At 33.8% G+C, this 20,333-nt stretch overlaps 1 protein-coding gene across 1 annotated transcript; it reads right to left on the bottom strand.

Annotated features, from left to right (window-relative positions):
- Nucleotides 1-15,316: 15,316 nt before the first annotated feature.
- LOC113279965 lies at nt 15,317-16,091 on the bottom strand. Its single transcript, XM_026528598.1, has 2 exons — nt 15,954-16,091; nt 15,317-15,793 (listed from the first exon to the last, which is right to left on the bottom strand). The coding sequence occupies exons 1-2, from the start codon at nt 16,089-16,091 to the stop codon at nt 15,317-15,319; spliced, it is 615 nt and encodes a 204-aa protein (XP_026384383.1).
- Nucleotides 16,092-20,333: the final 4,242 nt, after the last annotated feature.

Here is a 20,333-nt window from a genome sequence, read left to right on the forward strand (position 1 = left end):
TAAAATAACATTAAAATAATCGATTCATTAATGAGGAATAATGTATAGTTTAAGACCACAAATTGTTTCGTTTTCTTAATGATGGCGTAAAATTTATACAAAATTATTTCGGTTACGGTCTTTGGAGTTGAATTTGCTCCTAGAAAATTTAGCATGGCATGTGGCGTTTGGCAGCTTGTTTGTTTTTCTTTAACGAGGCATTCCATGTGAGGTGTGAGTCTTGGTGGTCTACAACCGTAATAAGTCCATGTTTTATTTTCTTCTGCCAGTAAAAAGACGGTAACAGCAATTTGAGAAAAGGGTATAAATTCCTTTTACAGAACTTGTACATTGGGGAAACCGAAACGGTTCCCATGTGCTAGGTAAAAGGGAACTTTTTATATATTTTTTTATTTTTTGGGCCGACCGAGCTAGTCAAGGGAGATAATCACTTTTTTATTAAATGTAAGTGATCAATTGACACAAAAAGAAAAATAATAAATAGATTAGAAAAAAATCCCCTTGTAATGAACACTAAGCAAACATTAAAGTCAGGACAAAAATGAAAAGCAATCCAAATAGACAACGATTAGTAAACCAATGGAACTGACCAAAAATTTATGTTTCAATAACCAAAAGTTTTCCCAACGCTAATAGAAAAATAAAAATAAAGGGACCCTTTTACCAAATAATCCAAACTATAGATAATAGTATGAAGAAACCATTGGTCACAAGATGGTCTGTCATAAACACACTTAATATAGAAATGGAAGCCAATCTTAAATTTATTACTTTTCTTCCTCGAAAAAAACCTCACCCTTCTCAACCACCCACAAACACTAAATATATATACTTTCTTTACTTTCAAGACTATCGCCTTTAACCAAGTTAACTGGCACAAAGTATCCGAACAAACAAACTACCAACCAAGTAATCCAAAGTATAGTATGAAGAAACCATCGGTCACAAAGTGGTAACACTGGAAGGCAGTCATTACTTTTCTCCCTAGAAAAAGCCGCTACCTCCCTCCTCCCTAGAAGTATTTAATGGCGAACAATGATCCCTCGTTGGGAACCTAGCCAACGAAATGAAAAAACAAACAAAATCTAATTTTATAGTCAAAGTTACACGCCTCGACATAAATGGTCATCATTGTGTTCATCAGAGTTAAAGTAGTGATTACGTCACCACCATGGTAATTAATGGAGAGTGAGATTTCAATTGCTACACACCAAAGATGCACAATGTAACTAACAACAAACACTGCGTACATTTAAGTTAATCTGAGTTTATAATGATAATGAAGAATTATGCAACTATCAGGAAATTTAGTTGTAACAATGGACTCTCCAAATATAGACTGTAGAAGTTGTTGTGAATCTTTAAAATCCCGTCAAACAACGACATCATAATAAACAGAAGAAAGATAACCCTTTTAGAAATTTGCCGAGAAACTGACAAACAATGATTTAACTCTATTTTCAATACGAAAATAATAAGAGTGATTAATTAATTTTTGGGAACGTAGGTATCATTGTTTATAGTTTGACCTTGATTATTATTAATAACCTCTTCGTTTTTCTCACACTAAAGCATCCTAAATATTTAAAAGGAGTGAGTGATTCTACGTTGTCAACGAGAATGTACATAGAGAGGAGGTGCTTTACGATCAGACTAGCATTCTAATAAGCCGGAAAGCAGCAGCTCTTGCACATTCTTTCGTGTATAGAGGATTTATCTTTAAATAATTCTAAATCATAATTAAAAACAAACATATGTTATGATCACGCAGTTCAATCTAATTAGGATGAAATTTAGGTTATTGTTCCAGACCAAACCTGTTCATGACGAAAAAGGTAAATCCCATTGACAAAATCATGCGTGACATCAGCATTAGTGGGTTTTTATTAAAAGTAACAAGGGCATGCATGCATGACATCTGTAAAGAGGAATTATGTTAATTTTATAGAGAAAGAATAAAAAACAACCTTTCCTGGGGAATGAAACATTATACTATTTCACATATATAATATATAAAAAATTGGTCGTTGGGTATCTCCTAAGAATTGATTTAATTCTTCTTTTTTCAAACAGTTCTTAAAATACGGAATCATTGATTAAATTAAAAAACTCAGATTTAAACATAAAAACTCGTATTCATTGATTGTAGGCGCTTCGTTTTCCTACATATATATATATATATATATATATGCTTTCACGTATAACAAGAATAATAAGAAGGTACGGCTTTATATAGAATCCATTCTCTCCTCAAACAAAAAAAATCCTTACTTAGCAGAAGAAAAAAAAAACTCAGAAATGTCTCTGCAACAAACAGAAGATCACTCCCAACTTATGGAGAAAGAAAACAAATCCTATACCAAAATTCAATCTCGGCTTGAGAAAAAGAAACCCAAAAGTCTCGAGAAAATAAAGCAGATTGTTGAGAATACTGATAACTCATCCAGAAAAGAAGCAGGAGAAGTAAAAGAAACAAAAAATGAAGAACATGATGTTGTTGTAAAAAACAAATCCTTTACCAAAATTCAATCCCGACTTGGGAAAAAAAATAAAAACCAAAAGTCTCAAGAAAAGAAAGCAGATTGTTGAGAATACTGATAACTCTTCATCCGGAAAATAAGCAGAAGAAGAAACACATCAAGAAGAACAAGTAAAAGAGACAGAAAATGAAGAACATGATGATGCTGTAAAAAACAAATCCTCTACCAAAATTCAATCCATGCTTGGGAAAAAGAAACCAAGTCTTAAGAAAAGGAAGCAGGTTGTTGAGAATACTGCTAACTCTTCATCCAGAAAAGAAGTAGAAGAAGAAACACAAGAAAAAGAAGAAGCAAAAGAAACAGAAAATGAAGACCATGATGCTGCTATTTCCTCAACAAATAACAACAAGTAACCTCTTAATCTTTGTTTGTACGACTTTTTTTTTTAAATTTTTGATATGCTTGTAACGTATTCGGATTTGATGCAGAGATGACACACTTTGGGGTTTTGAGGAGGACGTCATAATGTTGTTGGAAGGTTACAAAAAGTACTCTGATGAAGGTAGGGTTTCTGATAAGAAAGTTTTCTTCAATGCAATCCAGACAAACTCAAGGTCAGGTTTTCGTAACAAATCCATCAAATACCAAAAGGCTTTTGACAAGTTAGATAAATTGAAGAAGCGGTATCGAGGTAGAAATGGAAACAAAGAAGATTCCCTGTATAAAGGGAACGATATGATCTCTTGCATGTTGTCCTTCGAGTTAATGTTACAAGGGTTCCTCGTGATGAGTTCATGGAAGAAGCCATTAGAAGAAAGAGATTAGGGTTCCCCATGGAGAGGATTTAGATATGACAAATAGTGATCGATGGAAATCAGAGGTATTTCTGCATATTTCTCTTGCATTTTTTAAGTTTCATCTTTTTCTTTTTTAGTTTTAGATTATGTGAATCGTGGTGTTTAATAACAGATCCTAAAAAACTTTGATGTATATCGCTGATCTCCTTATATTTTAGTTATTTAGTTATTTGCAAGTATTTGTCTCCTTTTAATTATTTACAAGTTTTTCTATGAAATTCAAAAGGAACTGTCATGTTCAAGGGGAAAAAACTTTATTGGGTTTTATAGAAAGCTTAGTTGTTAGTAATGGGTTATAGAGAGTTTCTCTTTATTATAATATGTAATACTGGAAACTGTAAAGCTACAATTGTATCTCCTCATTTAGCCTCCTGAAGCCATTAGTTGTGATAATACAATTCCATCAGACATTCAAATTTCATATAGAATTAGATTGAATCACCATGTACACATTATAAAGCACAAACAGACGGCCCGCTCCAACTCACTGGTGTATCCCATCTTGTTTCCTTAAACCAGTCTTTGATTGTTTCATTTTCTTTTTTTATTTAGTACGCATAATATCCTTTATAGGGAGTTGCCATCTTAGTTGTTATTTGAGAATTGAGTTTATGATTCGTTTAAATGTAGGCTTCTGTAAACACTAGTTTAATTGTTTTGTAAATAGTCACTTGGGAATCTTATAATAATTTATGTTAGTTGATTAATGCAGTTAAAACACACCAGTAACCCTGGAAACTACAGCTATCAGTTGATTTTTTCTGTCCCTTAGACTGTTGTTCTCTGCTTTTAAATTCTAAGTCTTTAAGATATATTCAAAAATATATTGCCATCTATGCTCATGCTCAGTAAGATAATAGTTCTCCCTTTCTTAAAATTATTCTAACCTTTAATGCTTGGTTTGGTTTGTGAACTGCAGTGGAAAATGGAAAGCATGTATGGAAAGTGTTGATGTTGTTTAGCTGCTATGGAGACTTTGTGGATGCTTAGCTGGCACTGGCCTAGTTTTTTTGTTTTATTTCAGTTATGGTGAAACTTTTTTTTGTTTTATTTCAGTTATGGTGAAACTGAATGAAGATGTAATCTTTATGTTTTGAATTGTCTTTCAGAATGTTTATGAATTTGGATTGTGTATAGAATTTGAATGTCTGAAGCCTGTAGGTAGGTTTAAAAGTCTTTTAACTATGATTTTTGTATTTTAGATTTGAACTGTCAGTTTTCTGGAACTGACATAATAGTTGGTTAACTGGAATCCAGCTGAATAAGCTAGAACCATTAAGAAACCGAACCGATGATTAATGGCTGGTTAATGGTAAGATTTTTAGAAATCGACACTAATGGTTTCCGTTTTGGTTTGTATGGAAACCGACTATGTACAACCCTAGCGAATCGTGTAATATGGAGTCCAAAGAGGACCATTAAATGTATTAGAACCACAAATTCACATGTGAATAAGTTTAAGACACTTAACTAGGTTTATAATTCTAGGACCAAAAATTCTTACCTAGTTAAGTGTCTTAAACTTATTTGGATGTGAATTTTGTGGTTCTAATGCATTTAACGGTCTTCTTTGGACTCTATATTACACAATTCGCTAGGGCTGTACAGAGTCGGTTTCGGCTCGGTCTGTTTCCAGCCAAACCAAAACGGAAACCATTAGTGTCGGTTTCTAAAAATCTTACCATTAACCAGCCATTAACCATCGGTTCGTTTTCTTAATGGTTCTAGCTTATTCCGGCGGATTCTGGTTAACCAACTATTATGTGAGTTCCAAGAAACTGACAGTTCAAATCTAAAAAACAAAAATCACAGTTAAAAGACTTTTAAACCTACCTATAGGCTTCAGACATTCAAATTCCATACACAATCCAAATTCATAAACATTCTGAAACACAATTCAAAACATAAAGATTACATCTTCATTCAGTTTCACCATAACTGAAATAAAACAAAAAAAAATTCACCATAACTGAAATAAAACAAAAAAACTAGGCCAGTGCCAGCTAAGCATCCACAAAGTCTCCATCGCAGCTAAACAACATCAACACTTTCCATACATGCTTTCCATTTTCCACTGCAGTTCACAAACCAAACCAAGCATTAAAGGTTAGAATAATTTTAAGAAAGGGAGAACTATTATCTTACTGAGCATGAGCATAGATGGCAATATAGTTTTGAATATATCTTAAAGACTTAGAAGTTAAAAGCAGGGAACAACAGTCTAAGGGACAGAAAAAATCAACTGATAGCTGTAGTTTCCAGGGTTATTGGTGTGTTTTAACTGCATTAATCAACTAACATCAATTATTATAAGACTCCCAAGTGACTATTCACAAAACAACTAAACTAGTGTTTACAGAAGCCTACATTTAAACGAATCATAAACTCAATTCTCAAACAACAACTAAGATGGCAACTCCCTATCAAGGATATTATGCGTACTAAATAAAAAAAGAAAATAAAACAATCAAATACTGGTTTAAGGAAACAAGTTGGGGTACACCGGTGAGTTGGAGCTGGTCGTCTGTTGGATTGTCAAGAATTGGGTGTTTGTATTTTATAATGTGTACATGGTGAATTCAATCTAATTCTGAATGAAATTTGAATGTCAGATGGAATTGTATTATCGCAACTAATGGATTCTGAAGGCTAAATGAGGAGATATAATTGTAGCTTTCCAGTTCCCAGTATTACATATTATAATGAAATTTTTTTCTTGCACGTGATGACCAGCTGTGTAGCGGGTCTTAAAATAAAATGATATGACCAGCTGTGTAGCGGGTCTTTCTTTCTCTCTTATTATATGACCAGCTGTGTAGCGGTTCAATTATTCTGAGGACTAGCAAAATGTAAGTGTGAGGGAATTTGATGAACACGCAAGTGTGACGCATTTTCACCCATGGATACATTAGATGGGACTCATTTTATCACTAATAAACTTGTTTGTAGGTATTTTTGGCAAATAAACACTTATGGAAAAAGTTGTTAGAAAAAGTGTTAAAAGGCATCCCAGAAAAGGCGTTAAAGGCACCCTCATTTTTGATAAGGGCACCCCCAATAATCCCCAATTGTTAAAGGCGCCCGTGTTTACGATCAGGGCACTTCATCTTCAACAATTCAAATTTCAGTTTTAGCAGGAAAGTGTTGCAGTGAAGAACAAATTTTACGGTTTGCGTTTTGACAGTGTTTTAGAAGGACTCAATGGCTGAAACTTCATGGGACGTCTATATTAATCTTAACAGGTATGGTATGATAAATCTTTTGGATTAGAATTGGGTGGATAATCGGGAATAATTGCTTCAGTCGCCGGAAAATTTAGTGTTCAACTTCTGAAGGTGTTTAAGGGAGATTAAAGGGCTGGAATTAATTGGGTTTACTCTTCTGGGTTAGTACGGTGATGATATATGTGTTTCTTTCGACCCTGATGGGCTGAATACTCGGATTCAAAGAAAACGGGGAAGTCACAAAAAAAAAACCGAGAATTCTGTGAAGGAATATGGGGAGTTTTGAGAGAGATTTAATTTCGGATTTGGATTGGAATCAGGCTGTTTCTACAAAACAGGGTTGGTATAGTTTCTTGTTTCGACAAACTTGGGTTGCATCGTGGATTGGATAAAACAGAGTTGAAGAGGATATTCACGGGATTGTGTTAGGTGGAAACGTGTACTTCACATGTTAGAGGTACTCGAGCAACAGTTTGGAGTATGAAGGAGTTATCAAAGGAGAATTTTTCGTGAAATAAACACCAACAGATTCGTGAGAATAAAAATCAAAGAAACAAGAGGAAATAAAACCGTGGAAAAATAATGGAGAATATTTATGTAATTAACACGAGAGATTCGTTTCTTCAAGGTATAAGTAGACTGCTGGGATGTCTTATATGGCATCGAGAGTTACGAGGAGAAGAACAGGAGGTTGCAGAGCAGATTTCTCTGCTGCTGCAGAGAAGAAGAAGAAGAATAAGAAGAACATTTGACGCCTACTGACTTTCGCAGTGAACTGTCATTTATTAATAGTACTCGCAACAGTCAGTTTGGCACACTTGTTTTGAATTTGCAACAGTTTCTTGTAACGGTGACCTCTGTAACGCAAATACAGCGTTGCAGATTCATTATATTATTAGTTTTCTTCAATAAAACTCGTACAATTGTTCTTTGAAGATGAGCATGACATAGGAATAGTTGAATCTTCTGTAGACACTAATGTTAATATGCATGAAAACAAATTTGATGTGTCTGATTCCTTGCCTAAGTCACAAAATGTTATTTCTTCCGATGTTGATTTGAGTACTACGGACAATCATGATACCGATTTAGGTCTTGATGTTTTGTTCGATGAATGTGAGCATGATTTACCAATTTCTGATTTAGGGGAAGTATGTGTTGGTACTATTGATCTTATCCATGAAAATAACTTAGAAGTACCAACTTTCTTACCTAAATCGCCAAATTGAGATTATTCCACCCAACCTAGATTTGGTTTGTAACAAAACTTTTAAACCAACTTTTCTGAAAATTCCCAACCTAGGATTGGAACTGTGTGCTTCCCAAGTCCTTTTGGACTATTTTGCATCAAAATACAATACTTTTAAGGAGCCACAGTTGGAATTAATTTCTCTGACCATCCCGCAAAAAGTCCATTTTGAGTTAGACCTTGTGAATCCTGAACCCCCAAAATTGCTAGATTTTGTGCTTAAAAATAAATCTGTTGAAAAATTCAGGTTTAGGGGTGATTCATTCGGTTTTTCACTCTCGCTCCCATTCCAGTCCAATTTCAGTTGTTTGAAACTGTCTATGTTTCAACACTTTGTCTTTTGGGTTGATCCTCAACTCTTTAGACTGTATGTATATAGTGAATTGTTTGTATATAATCTGGTAGGTAATGTTTAGTGGAATCATGCTTCGAACTAATTGGGCATAATATTTTGTTCGTGGTGGAATTACAAGAATATGGCGACATTAATTAACTTCATTTCTACTTACTATACTGGTTTTGTTTCCATTTCATTTCTTTAGTGGATTATACAATGCATGGAATGTGATTTACTACCGAGCACTAAATGTGGAAGATCTTTGAAGAGAGTATATAAAGAAATGGAAAAAGTCACGTGAAAGATTCTTTGAAATATGATTCAAATGGGTAAAGTGACGACAAAAGATATATACATTCCTTATTTATGATATTTTGGATGTATAATAATATCTTTGGACTTTTGGGAAGTAGACAGTGGTTATATAATTGGAGTGTCAACCATGTAACTAGGGGTTCTCGGTTGGGTCTATTCAAGGAGATACAACAAGGGAGGAAGACGATCATTTACCGGATGACAACGGTGATATCGGTTTATTATTTCTTTCTCTTGTAATTTATTTTTACGGGTTTTGAGAAATCCATTTATATAGTGTTCTAGATTTTGTAACTAGGGTTCATGGAGAAAACTACTTTGAGCATAGACCATTGTGAAATAAATTGGAATTATTTTGGTATTAGGCTATAAAAATGAATCTTGAAGTCTATAATTTTGTTTATTGATTTTATTATAATATGATTTGTTGCATACCGGCTTTGTATGATACATTAGCCTAAATTCATAAATTCATGTAGTTTGCAATTATATTTGTTAGTATTTGATAATTCATGCTTAGGTTAATATTTTAATGGGTTACGCTTAGACGAAGCAAATAATAATTGTGAATCTATAAATTATGTTTTCGATAATTCTATCGTCATTATAATTTGATAGGCCATGCTTAGAAATTTGATGGGCTATACTTAGGAGATGCGAGTTTATGATCCGAGATTATATCAATAATAGGTGGTGCAATAGAACAAATCTATAAACACATATTTGGAATTAGAGTTCTTTTCGGTGCATAATTATAAATAGTAGTGGAATCTGTAGACCCTGGTTACCGACTCTCTTTCTCATTGTATTTAATTAGTTCTCTTTTGTTTTCATTCTTTTTAAATATTTAATTCCAAGAATCCAAAAATATCATATCTTGATTGGTTAGTCAATTAGGAGTATTGATTGCATTATTTCCACTGCTCCCCGTGGGTTCGACCTATACTTGCCTCTGTCTACTAGTTAGACACCGTGCGATTGTGGTTATAACATATAGGGTTCTTCCAGAATCCCATCAAATTGGTTCCTATTCACCTTAATTTATCAAAAGACAAAACAAAAACTCTTGGGTATTTATGTGGGAGACAGGTTTATTCAATCCTATAGACTTTTTTGTGTGAGACAGATTTGTTTATCAAGTCTTCGACTTTGGGTCGTAGCAGCTCTTGGTTGTGGGTGAGATCAACTAAGGGAATCAAGTGCATAGTATCATGCTGGGATCAGAGACGTAAGGAGAGCAACTGTACCTTGAATCAGTGTGAGATTGATTAGGGTTCAACTACAATCCAGTCCGAAGTTCATTGGTAGTATGCTACTGTCTGTAGCGGCTTAATAGAATGTGGTGTTCAATATGGACTAGGTCCCGGGGTTTTTCTGCATTTGCGGTTTCCTCGTTAACAAAATTCCGGTGTCTGTGTTATTTCTTTTTCGCATTATATTTTGTTGTATAATTGAAATATCACAGGTTGTGCGTTAACATCAATCAAGTAGAATATCCAACCTTTGGTTTTTGATTTACATTGATTGACACTTGAACGTTGGTCTTTGGTACCGTTCAAGTTAACTCCTCTTATATTCAATCGGGCTCGAAGATTTTTATTTTCTGATTGCGGATTGAATTAAGAGTTAAAGATATTAAACTCTTTGATATACGATTATCTAGATTGAGTCTGACTATCTAGTTGATTCTCTAGAAAGTGTATTGGAGTAAGTCCTCTCAGATTGCCAAATGAATTGTTAGGTGTGGTTGTTAGACCCCTGCCTTTTCAGTTATGCTCAGTTGAACCTACATACTTTGGTATGTCAAGGATGTTGTCAAGTTTATTTGCCAAAACTATTTATTAACTTAGCCTACTAAAATCAGCTTCGAGTTGGAATAAGAAGCAACATCTTAGGATTTTTCGAGTTACTCAAGACATATGAAGAATTATCAATTTGAACAACTTCATCGAGATAAGTAACAAAAACTGGTCTCTCCTTTCGAACTCGTTCTTATCTACTACCTATCTATCTACAGTACCAAAAGTCGAAAACTTTGGTAAATGATTATATTCAAAGAAGATCATATCACAAATTAGTTTTTGCTAAGTCTAGTGAAGTTTCGACTTCTTAGCTCATGCTTGTTGAGAACTCGAAACTAAGCTTGGGAGAAAAGTATAACTATTAATGAAAATCTCAAGGCTTCAAATTTATTTTTGAATTTGTAAGATTTTGTTTAGGCAGTTTACTACTAGTGATTTTCAATCACTTGAGTTCACAAACCTAAGATTTGACTTTGAGAATCTATAAGCTTGTAAAACTCAAAATATAATAACTCAAATAAAATATTTGAGTTTGTGAACCTATTGGAGACAATTTTTCTAAGAACGTACTCTTGTTTTTTTTGAGTTCGCAAACCTATAGAATAAAAATTTCTCATGAGAAATAATGTTATTTGGGTTCGCAAACATATATATGTAAGTTCCCAAACCTAGTATAGGATAACTCTCCTGAGACTTTTGAGCATTTGAGTTCGCGAACCTAACAAAGGTTTACACTATGTAACTTATTTGCATTTGAGTTCTTGAACCTATTTCCTTGATTTCTCAAAACTACAAAACTTTAGTACTTTATTTTTTTCTCACTTGGTTCATGGACTTAACCCTTGTTGTTGATGAAAATATTAATGAGTTGGTCCATAATCTAATTACCGTGGGCTCATTCATTCTTTTTTTATTTTCAAGACAAACTTGTCACAAATTTACGAACTGTTATTCTTTAGTTGATTATTTTGGTTTGGAAAGTCTAGTTCTTTTCTTGAAAGTTTGAAGTTATCTTTGGTAATAATTTTCTTCATAGGATTAACTTGATCTAACAATTATCTGCAATTTTAAACCATGGAAAGAACCTCATTGTAAATCAAGTTCTTTCTAAAAAAAATAATTTTATGTATCTTAGGAAATGATTTTGAACTAGTAGTTGAGAATTATCTTCGGCTGCAAGAAATTCATTACTTACATCTTAAGCGACTTAGCTTTGGTTGATTACTATAAATCAAGTACATCAGCAACACAATAAACTTAATCCCTACACTCTTGTATATCTTGTTGCAATGTTTGTTCTTCTAATATTTAAGGATCTTCGAGATCTAAGTTTCGAATTTTAAAGGCTTCACTTGGTATTCGTGGAGCACGGGTTTACCTATCTTTAAGAAAGATAGTTTCATAACCTGCATTCATATTTTTGATGTATATCATTCTTGTCTATTCTAAGGTATTTCTTCTCTGATATAAGGTCATTCAAGAATTGCACATCAAATCCAGATTTGATCGGAAAACTACAAACATAATTGAGTATAACTCTTATCTATTGAAATCTTGTTTGCAATGCTTGCGTAGATGGAAGATTAGGTGTAACATCCGTACTTTTCGCATACCGCATGCCAATATGGCTCATTCCTAAGGCATATTGGCCAAGGCCAATATCACACCAAAATGGCGCATTATGTTGCGTATATTGGCCAAGGAACAATATTTCTTGAGTTATATTGGCCAAGAACCAATGTCGCAGCAAAAGTTGCATCATACCAGTTGGGAGGATGGCCTTGAGCAAAGTAGCATTACCATGGCGTATTACGCAGGTCATTATCCTATGGCCAACATCACACCATATCGGTGCATTAGGCCATAGTAGGCCGACCGAGATAATGTACATGGCGCAAATATTGGAATTGGCTTATGGCCCAGAATGAAAACACAACCATCATAGCCGGTTATTCATACATACATGGAAACGACCATGAATAGTGAAGCAAGCATGTCAAAGCGATCCCTAAGTTTGATTTGTAAAAATGTCAATAAAACATATACAAGTAAGGGGTAGTTGTTTGAAGGTGCATGTAGCGGAGATGTGCCTAAAGCTTCATAGCTTGACCTACATGATGCCAGAACACCATTTAGGCATATGGCTTGGTCAAGAGAGATGCTTAGATATCAAAGTTGCGACATTGGAAACTAATATTGCTCCACCATGGCGCAACACAAGAAAATGCCAATGATGAACATTATTGCGCATCATTTGCAAAGGTCCATTTGGCCTATACAGACTAGGCCATCATTGCTTGGCCATAACCTTGCAACACGAGTTGGCTTAATTTATTTGTCCCCACGAGGATGAATTACAGTCAGAGCTTGATACCTTCAGAGTAGGGAATGATTCGTAGGAAACAATGATGCAACTCATCTGCAATCATCTAATTGCGGGTGATTGCGACACTATGATAACACATATCATCTGGCTCGGTAAGGGGGTGCAAGAGATGATTCTTTTTATACTTGATGAGGCGAGTTGCATTCTATTCCTTGTATGCTCATACTTCCTATCAAGGCGTTCGACGTAAGCATCCACCAATGACACATTGGGAATGGTCAGGAAAGTAAATGATAGAGGTATGCAAGTTAGCGAAGCTTGCATAAGCCTAAGACAATAATAACGCATGAGCCTGATTGATGTACCCTTGGCACGAGCAATATCAATGCATGTTTTCAGCTATTCCCGAGCTAAGTAGAGAATATGGAATTAGGCCTCCAATGACCTATGCGCAAGTTCAAGGCATGTGCTATGCCTGGAAAGGACTCGGGAGCCAGTGATGCATGAAATAATGTATCGACATTAGCCTTGATGGATTTATACCCAACGTAGAACCAGGGTACGTTAGAACGGTATGAAAGCTAAGTTTTAAGGAAACACGCTTGTTAAGCATGCTTGCAAAGGCAAATGGACGTGAATTTGCGTGATGAGAAATTTGAGGCTAGATTAGCAGCACCATGGTGGCGCATCGGAGAGTTATGGCATGCGCGCCCTGGCACGCTAGGTGTAATTTTCCGGTTTGTCAGATTAGGTATCTCCATAAGTTTTGAAAAGTATAAACCCTAGTTTTGGGATTTAGATTTGTTTAAATTTAGGAAACCGATTTCAACATCCTTGATCTTGAATCAGAAAGGAAAACACCGGGCATGTAGTTGGAGGTAGGGTAGCGTTAGTCTTTATAATAGGCTGAGGACCAACTCCTAGAGCTATAAAGGACGTCAACAAGGAAAATCAAGTGCGTAGGTTATTGCGAGGATTTTTCTTATTTATGGTGATGATCGGTTCTTAGATTGTAATGTTTTAATTTACTATGATCCTGTTGTTCTAGGTTGTCTTACAGCTCTAGCTACAATAAGATTTAGTATGTTTCGACTGTTAAATCTAGGTTTAAACTAAAAAATTTCTTTCCTTATTTAGTCCATGTAACCTTTAGTCTTGTGATGTTTTCTTTGGATCTGATATCTGGGCTTGGTGTTTGTTATCTGATGGTTGTTTGCCGCAAGATTAGTATTGATCTTTGTCTTCTCCGATGGAAAATAATTTTTTGTCGTGTTCACCGGCTAACATTCTTTGTACCAGCTAAAAAGATGACTTTCAAGATGAAACTTATGGTATCTCTTCTTTTGGAAAAATATTTTTCTTCTAAGATGTGAATCATGCATAATCGATTCAAATTCTCTCGTAAGGCGGGTGCTAGTGTTCTACTGTTACATTCTGATGGTCCGATGGAGAATCTAGTTATGAGATTCGAGTTATGGGATCCGGTTATGAAATTACTTAATTAGAGTTCAGCCTAGTTTGTTTCAGATACTTATTGTAACATCAATCGGGGGTTGCCTAGCTTGTTTATTTATTAGTTACTAGTTTGTCACCCGTGCCATGCACGGGTCTGTTTATTGCTTGTAGAATATTGAATGCTATTTTTATATAGAGATTATATATCACAAAACTATATCCCAATAAGTGTGCAAGAAAATAAAATGAACAAAAAAGGGCCAAAATTATTGATAATAATAAAATTTTAATATTGGTGATTCATCAACCAACAAAGAATTGATCGAAAATAGCAAACATTCTTTGTCGTCTATGGTTTTGATGGCTCCTTAGTTGTATTCCCGATTATTAAACTTGTTTTGGTTGGTTGAATAAAACCATATCATTCTTATCAAATCGAAGATTCACATCCTTTTGCTTATGGTTTCTTGGTCGTCTTTGTATGTCTCTTCTTCTTTTTTTCTCCTGGTCGTGAAGTTTTTCAAGGTAGAGATAAGTATACTTTTCCTTTTCATATTGTTCTGCAAGTCTTATGTGTTCTTTCTTTTGTGAATCTGTTGTTTTCTGCCATTTTTTGCTGTTGTTTTTGATTACCGCGTGTAGGTAGTGATACTCGTACCTGTTTGTACTACGAAGATTTTCTAGTTTCATCATGTGATTTTTTTGGGTTTAAGATTGCTTACATTTGGTTTATATATAGAGAGGATAACATGGTGTATTTTTTTTTCTTTGTAGTCTTCGTCTCTTTTTCCTAATATAAGTCCAACTTTTGCTCAGTTTTGTGTATACGATGCAGATATAGATAGAGAAGCAAATCTCATGAGGAATGTGTTTGTGAAGGCACATGAGCGAAATGCAGGTTCGTCAAAGAAGCAAGCAAGTGTGTCCTTGAAAAAACAGGAAAATGCAGGTTCGTCTGAGATGCGTTATTGTTTGGCAATTGCGATGCGTCTAAGTGTGTAAGAAAAAAAATGAATAAAAGAAGGCTAAATATGACATTTACTAAAAGGAACCATAACATTTACTAAAAGGGAGACTATAAAAAAGTTGGAATTGTTTGTGATTTCTAAACAAATCTATTGCTGAGAAAAATAAAAGCAAAACTCATTTTCCTAATTAAATATAAAGCAAAACTCTAATTAAGGACTCAAATCATTCTAACCTTCCTCTATTAATGCTTCCCATCATAGGCCACTGCTTGGAGAACTATATGGTCTATAAACCCGAAATTTTCAGGATTGTGTTGATGACAATAGTTTTGGTGTATCCATATGGTAAATCATTCTTTCTGATGATAATGATTTTTGTTTTGATGGTTCCTTAGCTGTATTTGAAAAGCCAATGTATGACGGATTGTCATCCTCCAAGTAAAACCCAACACTGTGTAAGATTTGTGCTTTGCATCTGTCAGTGTGCATTGCAAAGGCAATTTTCACTGAAAACTGACATCTAGTTAGTGGTACGGTGTCCCTTGATTTCATCCCACTTTTTCCTATCACCACTTCTTCCCCGACTGCAGCTACTGTTAACACTTCCGCAACAATTTCATGTTCTAGTAGCTCTGTTATAATCAACCTTGTGCCCGCAACAATGTCTTGGTTTCTGGTTAGTCCACTCAAGAGAATAATTGGCAGTCCAATTTTTAATTTTAATTCATGAGGCGGCATGTACGCATTTTCAATCTTGTTTAGAAATTCTTTATGATACAACTGCACTGCTTCACTGTAATTATTAGCAGTAAAAGATACATAATCCCTACTCAGGTATTCACGTCCTTCTCCTGCGTTTATTTATTTCATTGATCTTGTCATCTTTAAGAGAGAGAATAGTAGCATGAGCGACGTACTATTTTTTGAATCTATTTCTTACCAAATCTCCATATGAGGCTGCGATTACTTCATTGAGAAACTTATTCTCGGTGGACAGAAATGTCCGGGTAGTAATTACTGCCTGAGCTCCTCCGTTAATGGTACTTAAAAGAATTCTCAAAAACTGATTTTCTTCCATACCTGTGGTTCAACAAACAGTAATCCATAATAAAAAAACAAATCTAGAAGACATCAAGTATTGGATAGGTATTCGAGCTTGGTATTTTTTGCTTTGAAATGCAGAGAAAAACTTATTTCTTAAATTGAGAAGAATGTGCTTGATGATTTCTCAACAAAAGCTACTTTGTATGATATATAACACTTCATTACATAAAAAATACATAATCGACTTTGTCATTGAGATTAAACTTGAATTAGATGAACACAAATCATGTATAAGTATAGGAATACAATCGAAAAAATGTCTTCTAGCTTTTGTTTGACTGTTCAAGCTGCCTTTGTTAATTATGATCGGATTTTGTATTGTTCCATGACTAAGTGAAAATTGAACAAAAACGCTAACAAAACTATGGAAGGATGCAAAATTTTCGAGGGATTTCCTTTTATTTCTCTATTGAACGGTCATCGAAATCTTCAACTCTAGATCATGATCCGCTTTATATCCGTCTTTAGACAACTCATTCAACAAATCAGAAGTTGCCATATATCTGAAATTGAAATCCTTATCTTTGCCAGTCATCTGTAAAGTGAACAATTAACTTATGACCCTAACTCGAAGTAAAAATGTTAATTAACAAAAAAACATCAAGTGGGACAGCTTTCCCGTATAACATTCGGCACTTACCTTTTCCAGTATACCACTACTGGGAAAATATAGGGACAAATATACTCCGACATAAATACAAATAGTTAGAGAGAAAAAAAATTCATTTCTTCAAGTTTTTGACCAATAATTAACTCATATAGTTAGAAAAAAATAAAATGGACTATTAATTACTTGCTTTCTCCCTCCTTGATGGACTGATGATCTTCATTTAAAGAAATTGACTTCCTTGTCCTAAATTTTCTAGGATAAGCGAATCAAGATCTTTTCCAAATCCTTGTTAAACCCGTAAGTTGTACGTGTTATACAAAAAAAAAAAAAAACGAAGAATAAAAATTATGATGTTGATATTACCTTCTTTTTTAATCGAAGCTAGAAAATAAAAACGATTCCATCCCGACCAAAAATTGCGGTTGCAACATTTTAAAAAATGATTTCATCACGATCACGTACTGCGCTTACAGTGGTGCACCAAAAGATTTTTCTTATGACTTTAAAGTCGCCATCCATCTTATCTACAAAACAAACTTTGTATAAAAATTTATCTCCTTCCTTGAACTCTGCATGAAATCATTATCTATCGGTTAACAAAGGGGAAAAGGAAAGCCAAAGAACATTTGAAGTGAGGAGATTTACCATTCAAATGACATTAAGCATTTACAATATCGATCAAAGTTTAGGGATACCTACAAAATAACAACATACCGGGATCAGATAGCAAAATTAGGAAAAGGGGAAAAAAAAAACGAAACGAGACACCATTAGAAGAGAGAAGCGGCGTTAAACGATGAGATTTGCTTATGCTCGATTCTTTATATAAATAAATATATTACCCACAAGAAAAATATTTTGTTTAAATAAAATAAAATAAAATGTCTAAAAATATAGTATAAGATTTTTATTTTTACGGCCTGCTGCATTTACCTGTTGTGTTATTTTTGGCAAGTTTATATTATGAAAATCACGGGTCTACCTTTAGCTTTTTACCAAAGGTATTTTACCGTAAATATCATGCATCCAATATTTTTTGCCATTTTTACATGCCAAAACATAAAACAATATATTATATTTTTGGATGTCCACTATATTTCGAATTGCTACATTCATTTGTTGAGTTATTTTTCCAAAGTAACTTCTAGGCTTCCGAAAATAGAAATTTCTTTATTTTTTTTAAATATATTTATGGGTCGAAATTATTAAGAATTTTTGTTATTTTTATGCAATGATAATATTCAGAAAAAATGGCATGAATCATTCTTTTCTCCGCAATCTTATTACTATTTTTTTTGTTTACTTATTTGCTTGATTATTATGTTCTAATACCATCAACATGATTTCCTCTTAATGATTTTGTGTTCTCTATAATTGTACAGGATAAACAAACCCTTTTATAAGCCCCAGAAAAAGAAGATCCCCTTATCTAACGGCGACCATTCACAGTTCAGGTATTCTTCTTTTTATTATTGATATAAATTTGATCAATAATTCGATAATTTCATATCATTTGGACGGGTAATTGCAATTTTAAATTAGGGGTTTTAATACCGGTAGTCTGGAATTGTAAATAGGTGAGTTTTATTATAAGTTATAAGAAGTGTAATAGGACATTGGACATTTTTTTTTAATTTTTATGATCGATTTAATTTTATGATGAAATCACGATGAATACTTCATAGTTAATTTTAACAAATTTTTTTCTTCTATTTTTTTGTAGTGTTATATTTTTTTTATGTTTGTTTGGTAATTTTTTTAGATTATTTAAATTTTATAATTTTAGGTAAATAATTTATAGAATATGATTGGCCAAATAATATTTCGTGGGACCAAAAGATTTTTCTCGAAATTCTATTAGCTGAAATTTAAAATGGTGGGGTTAGAATCAACCAGAAGTTCCGATTAACCACGTTGCTCGAGAAAACTCTATTTTTATATAGAGAATTTAAATAAAAAAATAGAAGAGATCTTATCTATGTATCTATTAGTAACACTAACACCATTAATAGCTTAGAATCCCTTTAGATCAATTCATCTGCAGAAATATGTTATTCATTTAGCTTGAGTAACCCAAGGTGTCTCATTACTTGTACATATTTGAATTGTATTCAAATTTGATAGCGTCACGTTCTCATCCAAAACCAAGAAAAACAACCACTACGGATTCGACAATCTCATACCGGTCAAAGGTAACTACAGGTGTGTTTTTCCTCTTCCCCGGAGGTATTTCAAAATGTATATGTCATTGTTTGATAAAATTTGTGTTTACGATAACATAAAATGGAAAATTATTAGCTCGGGATTATATTTATCATATTACGGATATAAATAAATGAGCACTGGTCGAGAGTCTAGACATAACAACATCATAGGTTATTTTGAAAACCTGTTGTTGAAAATTACAATTCCTTAATAATAAAGTTTGATATTTCTAACGAAATTAGATTAATGTTCGATTGAATCGTAGAGTTTTCTAAAAAAAAAAGAAAAAAAAGCATATCATTATAGAAAATAATTTTAAATTATTTATCGTTAAGATTTGACAATTAAAACAGCGTCGTAAAAGCATAAGATAGTAAGAGAATAACGAATATTCATTTGAAGTTATGAAAGGAACCCCATCATAATTATCAGAGGAATCTCATATTCATCTTGGATGATCTGCAAATTATGTCATTATAATGCAGGTATGTCTTGTATCATTGTCTAGTAGGCTCCACAAAACATGGTAACCAAAATGTTGTCGTACATGGATATAAAACTCTTTTTGACCACTGAAGCCTTTAGCTTTCTTTGTTTTGGTTTTCTCACGATTGTGGACTTTCGGCCTTCTAAAAGTAGGCTACGTTGGATGTCCACGTGTTACTTTTTCTGCTAGAAGCTCTAGCATGTTAGGTTGGGACAGTCGATGGTTATGTTTTGTGAAAATTATAGAGTGATCCATTTTTCAGATGCCCCCACTGTGAAATCCACGTTTAGAAAACGATAGACGCGTACTCATTTTTTAGAAAAAAATTATTCTCAAATCCATAGTTTATAAAATTCTGTTCCAGTCTTTTTTTTTCTTCTTCTTCATTTTCTATTCCTTTTCTTCTTCCTCTCCACTATTTCGAATTGAAGATTAAGAAGAACAGATGGGTTTGAATTAGATCGAGACGGTGATTCTTGTATTGTTTTCCGGCGATTAGGGATTAACGATGAGTACCAAGTTGATGAAATTGGGTTGGTGTTAATACTGATGCCTTGTAAATTATTGAGTTCTCAACAAATCTGGTATGAGGATCTGGAATTGGAATCAGAATTGGGATTAATTTGTTGTCGTTGCTCCGGTGGTGGTTGTTCATCGGCTACAACAGATCTATTAGTAGAAGAACGAAATAGATTTGATAAAATACTGAATCTGTATGTTTTTTCTTTGCCTGATTAACACTAGTAGTATTTACAGTATTTGTACTGAAAGTATTTGAAGATGGACCTAATTGAGGAGTACTGTAAAACCATGAATCTAATTGATTTTGGTTTTGATGCCAAGATGAATTGTGCAGAATATCATAGCTCGGGAGTTTGAGAATTGTACCGTTGTCATTGTATCTCACATAACTC

Source organism: Papaver somniferum, chromosome 5 (assembly GCF_003573695.1).
Source record: "Papaver somniferum cultivar HN1 chromosome 5, ASM357369v1, whole genome shotgun sequence".
In the NCBI taxonomy this organism is placed as follows: Eukaryota; Viridiplantae; Streptophyta; class Magnoliopsida; order Ranunculales; family Papaveraceae; genus Papaver; species Papaver somniferum.

Excerpts from the sequence above, each read along its gene's own strand:
- LOC113279965 (XM_026528598.1), bottom strand. The coding sequence starts at position 16,091 with ATGGAAGAAAATCAGTTTTTGAGAATTCTTTTAAGTACCATTAACGGA. Across the intron at positions 15,794-15,953 it reads CAGCCTCATATGGAGATTTG|TTGTATCATAAAGAATTTCT; the intron begins GTAAGAAATAGA and ends GAAGCAGTGCAG.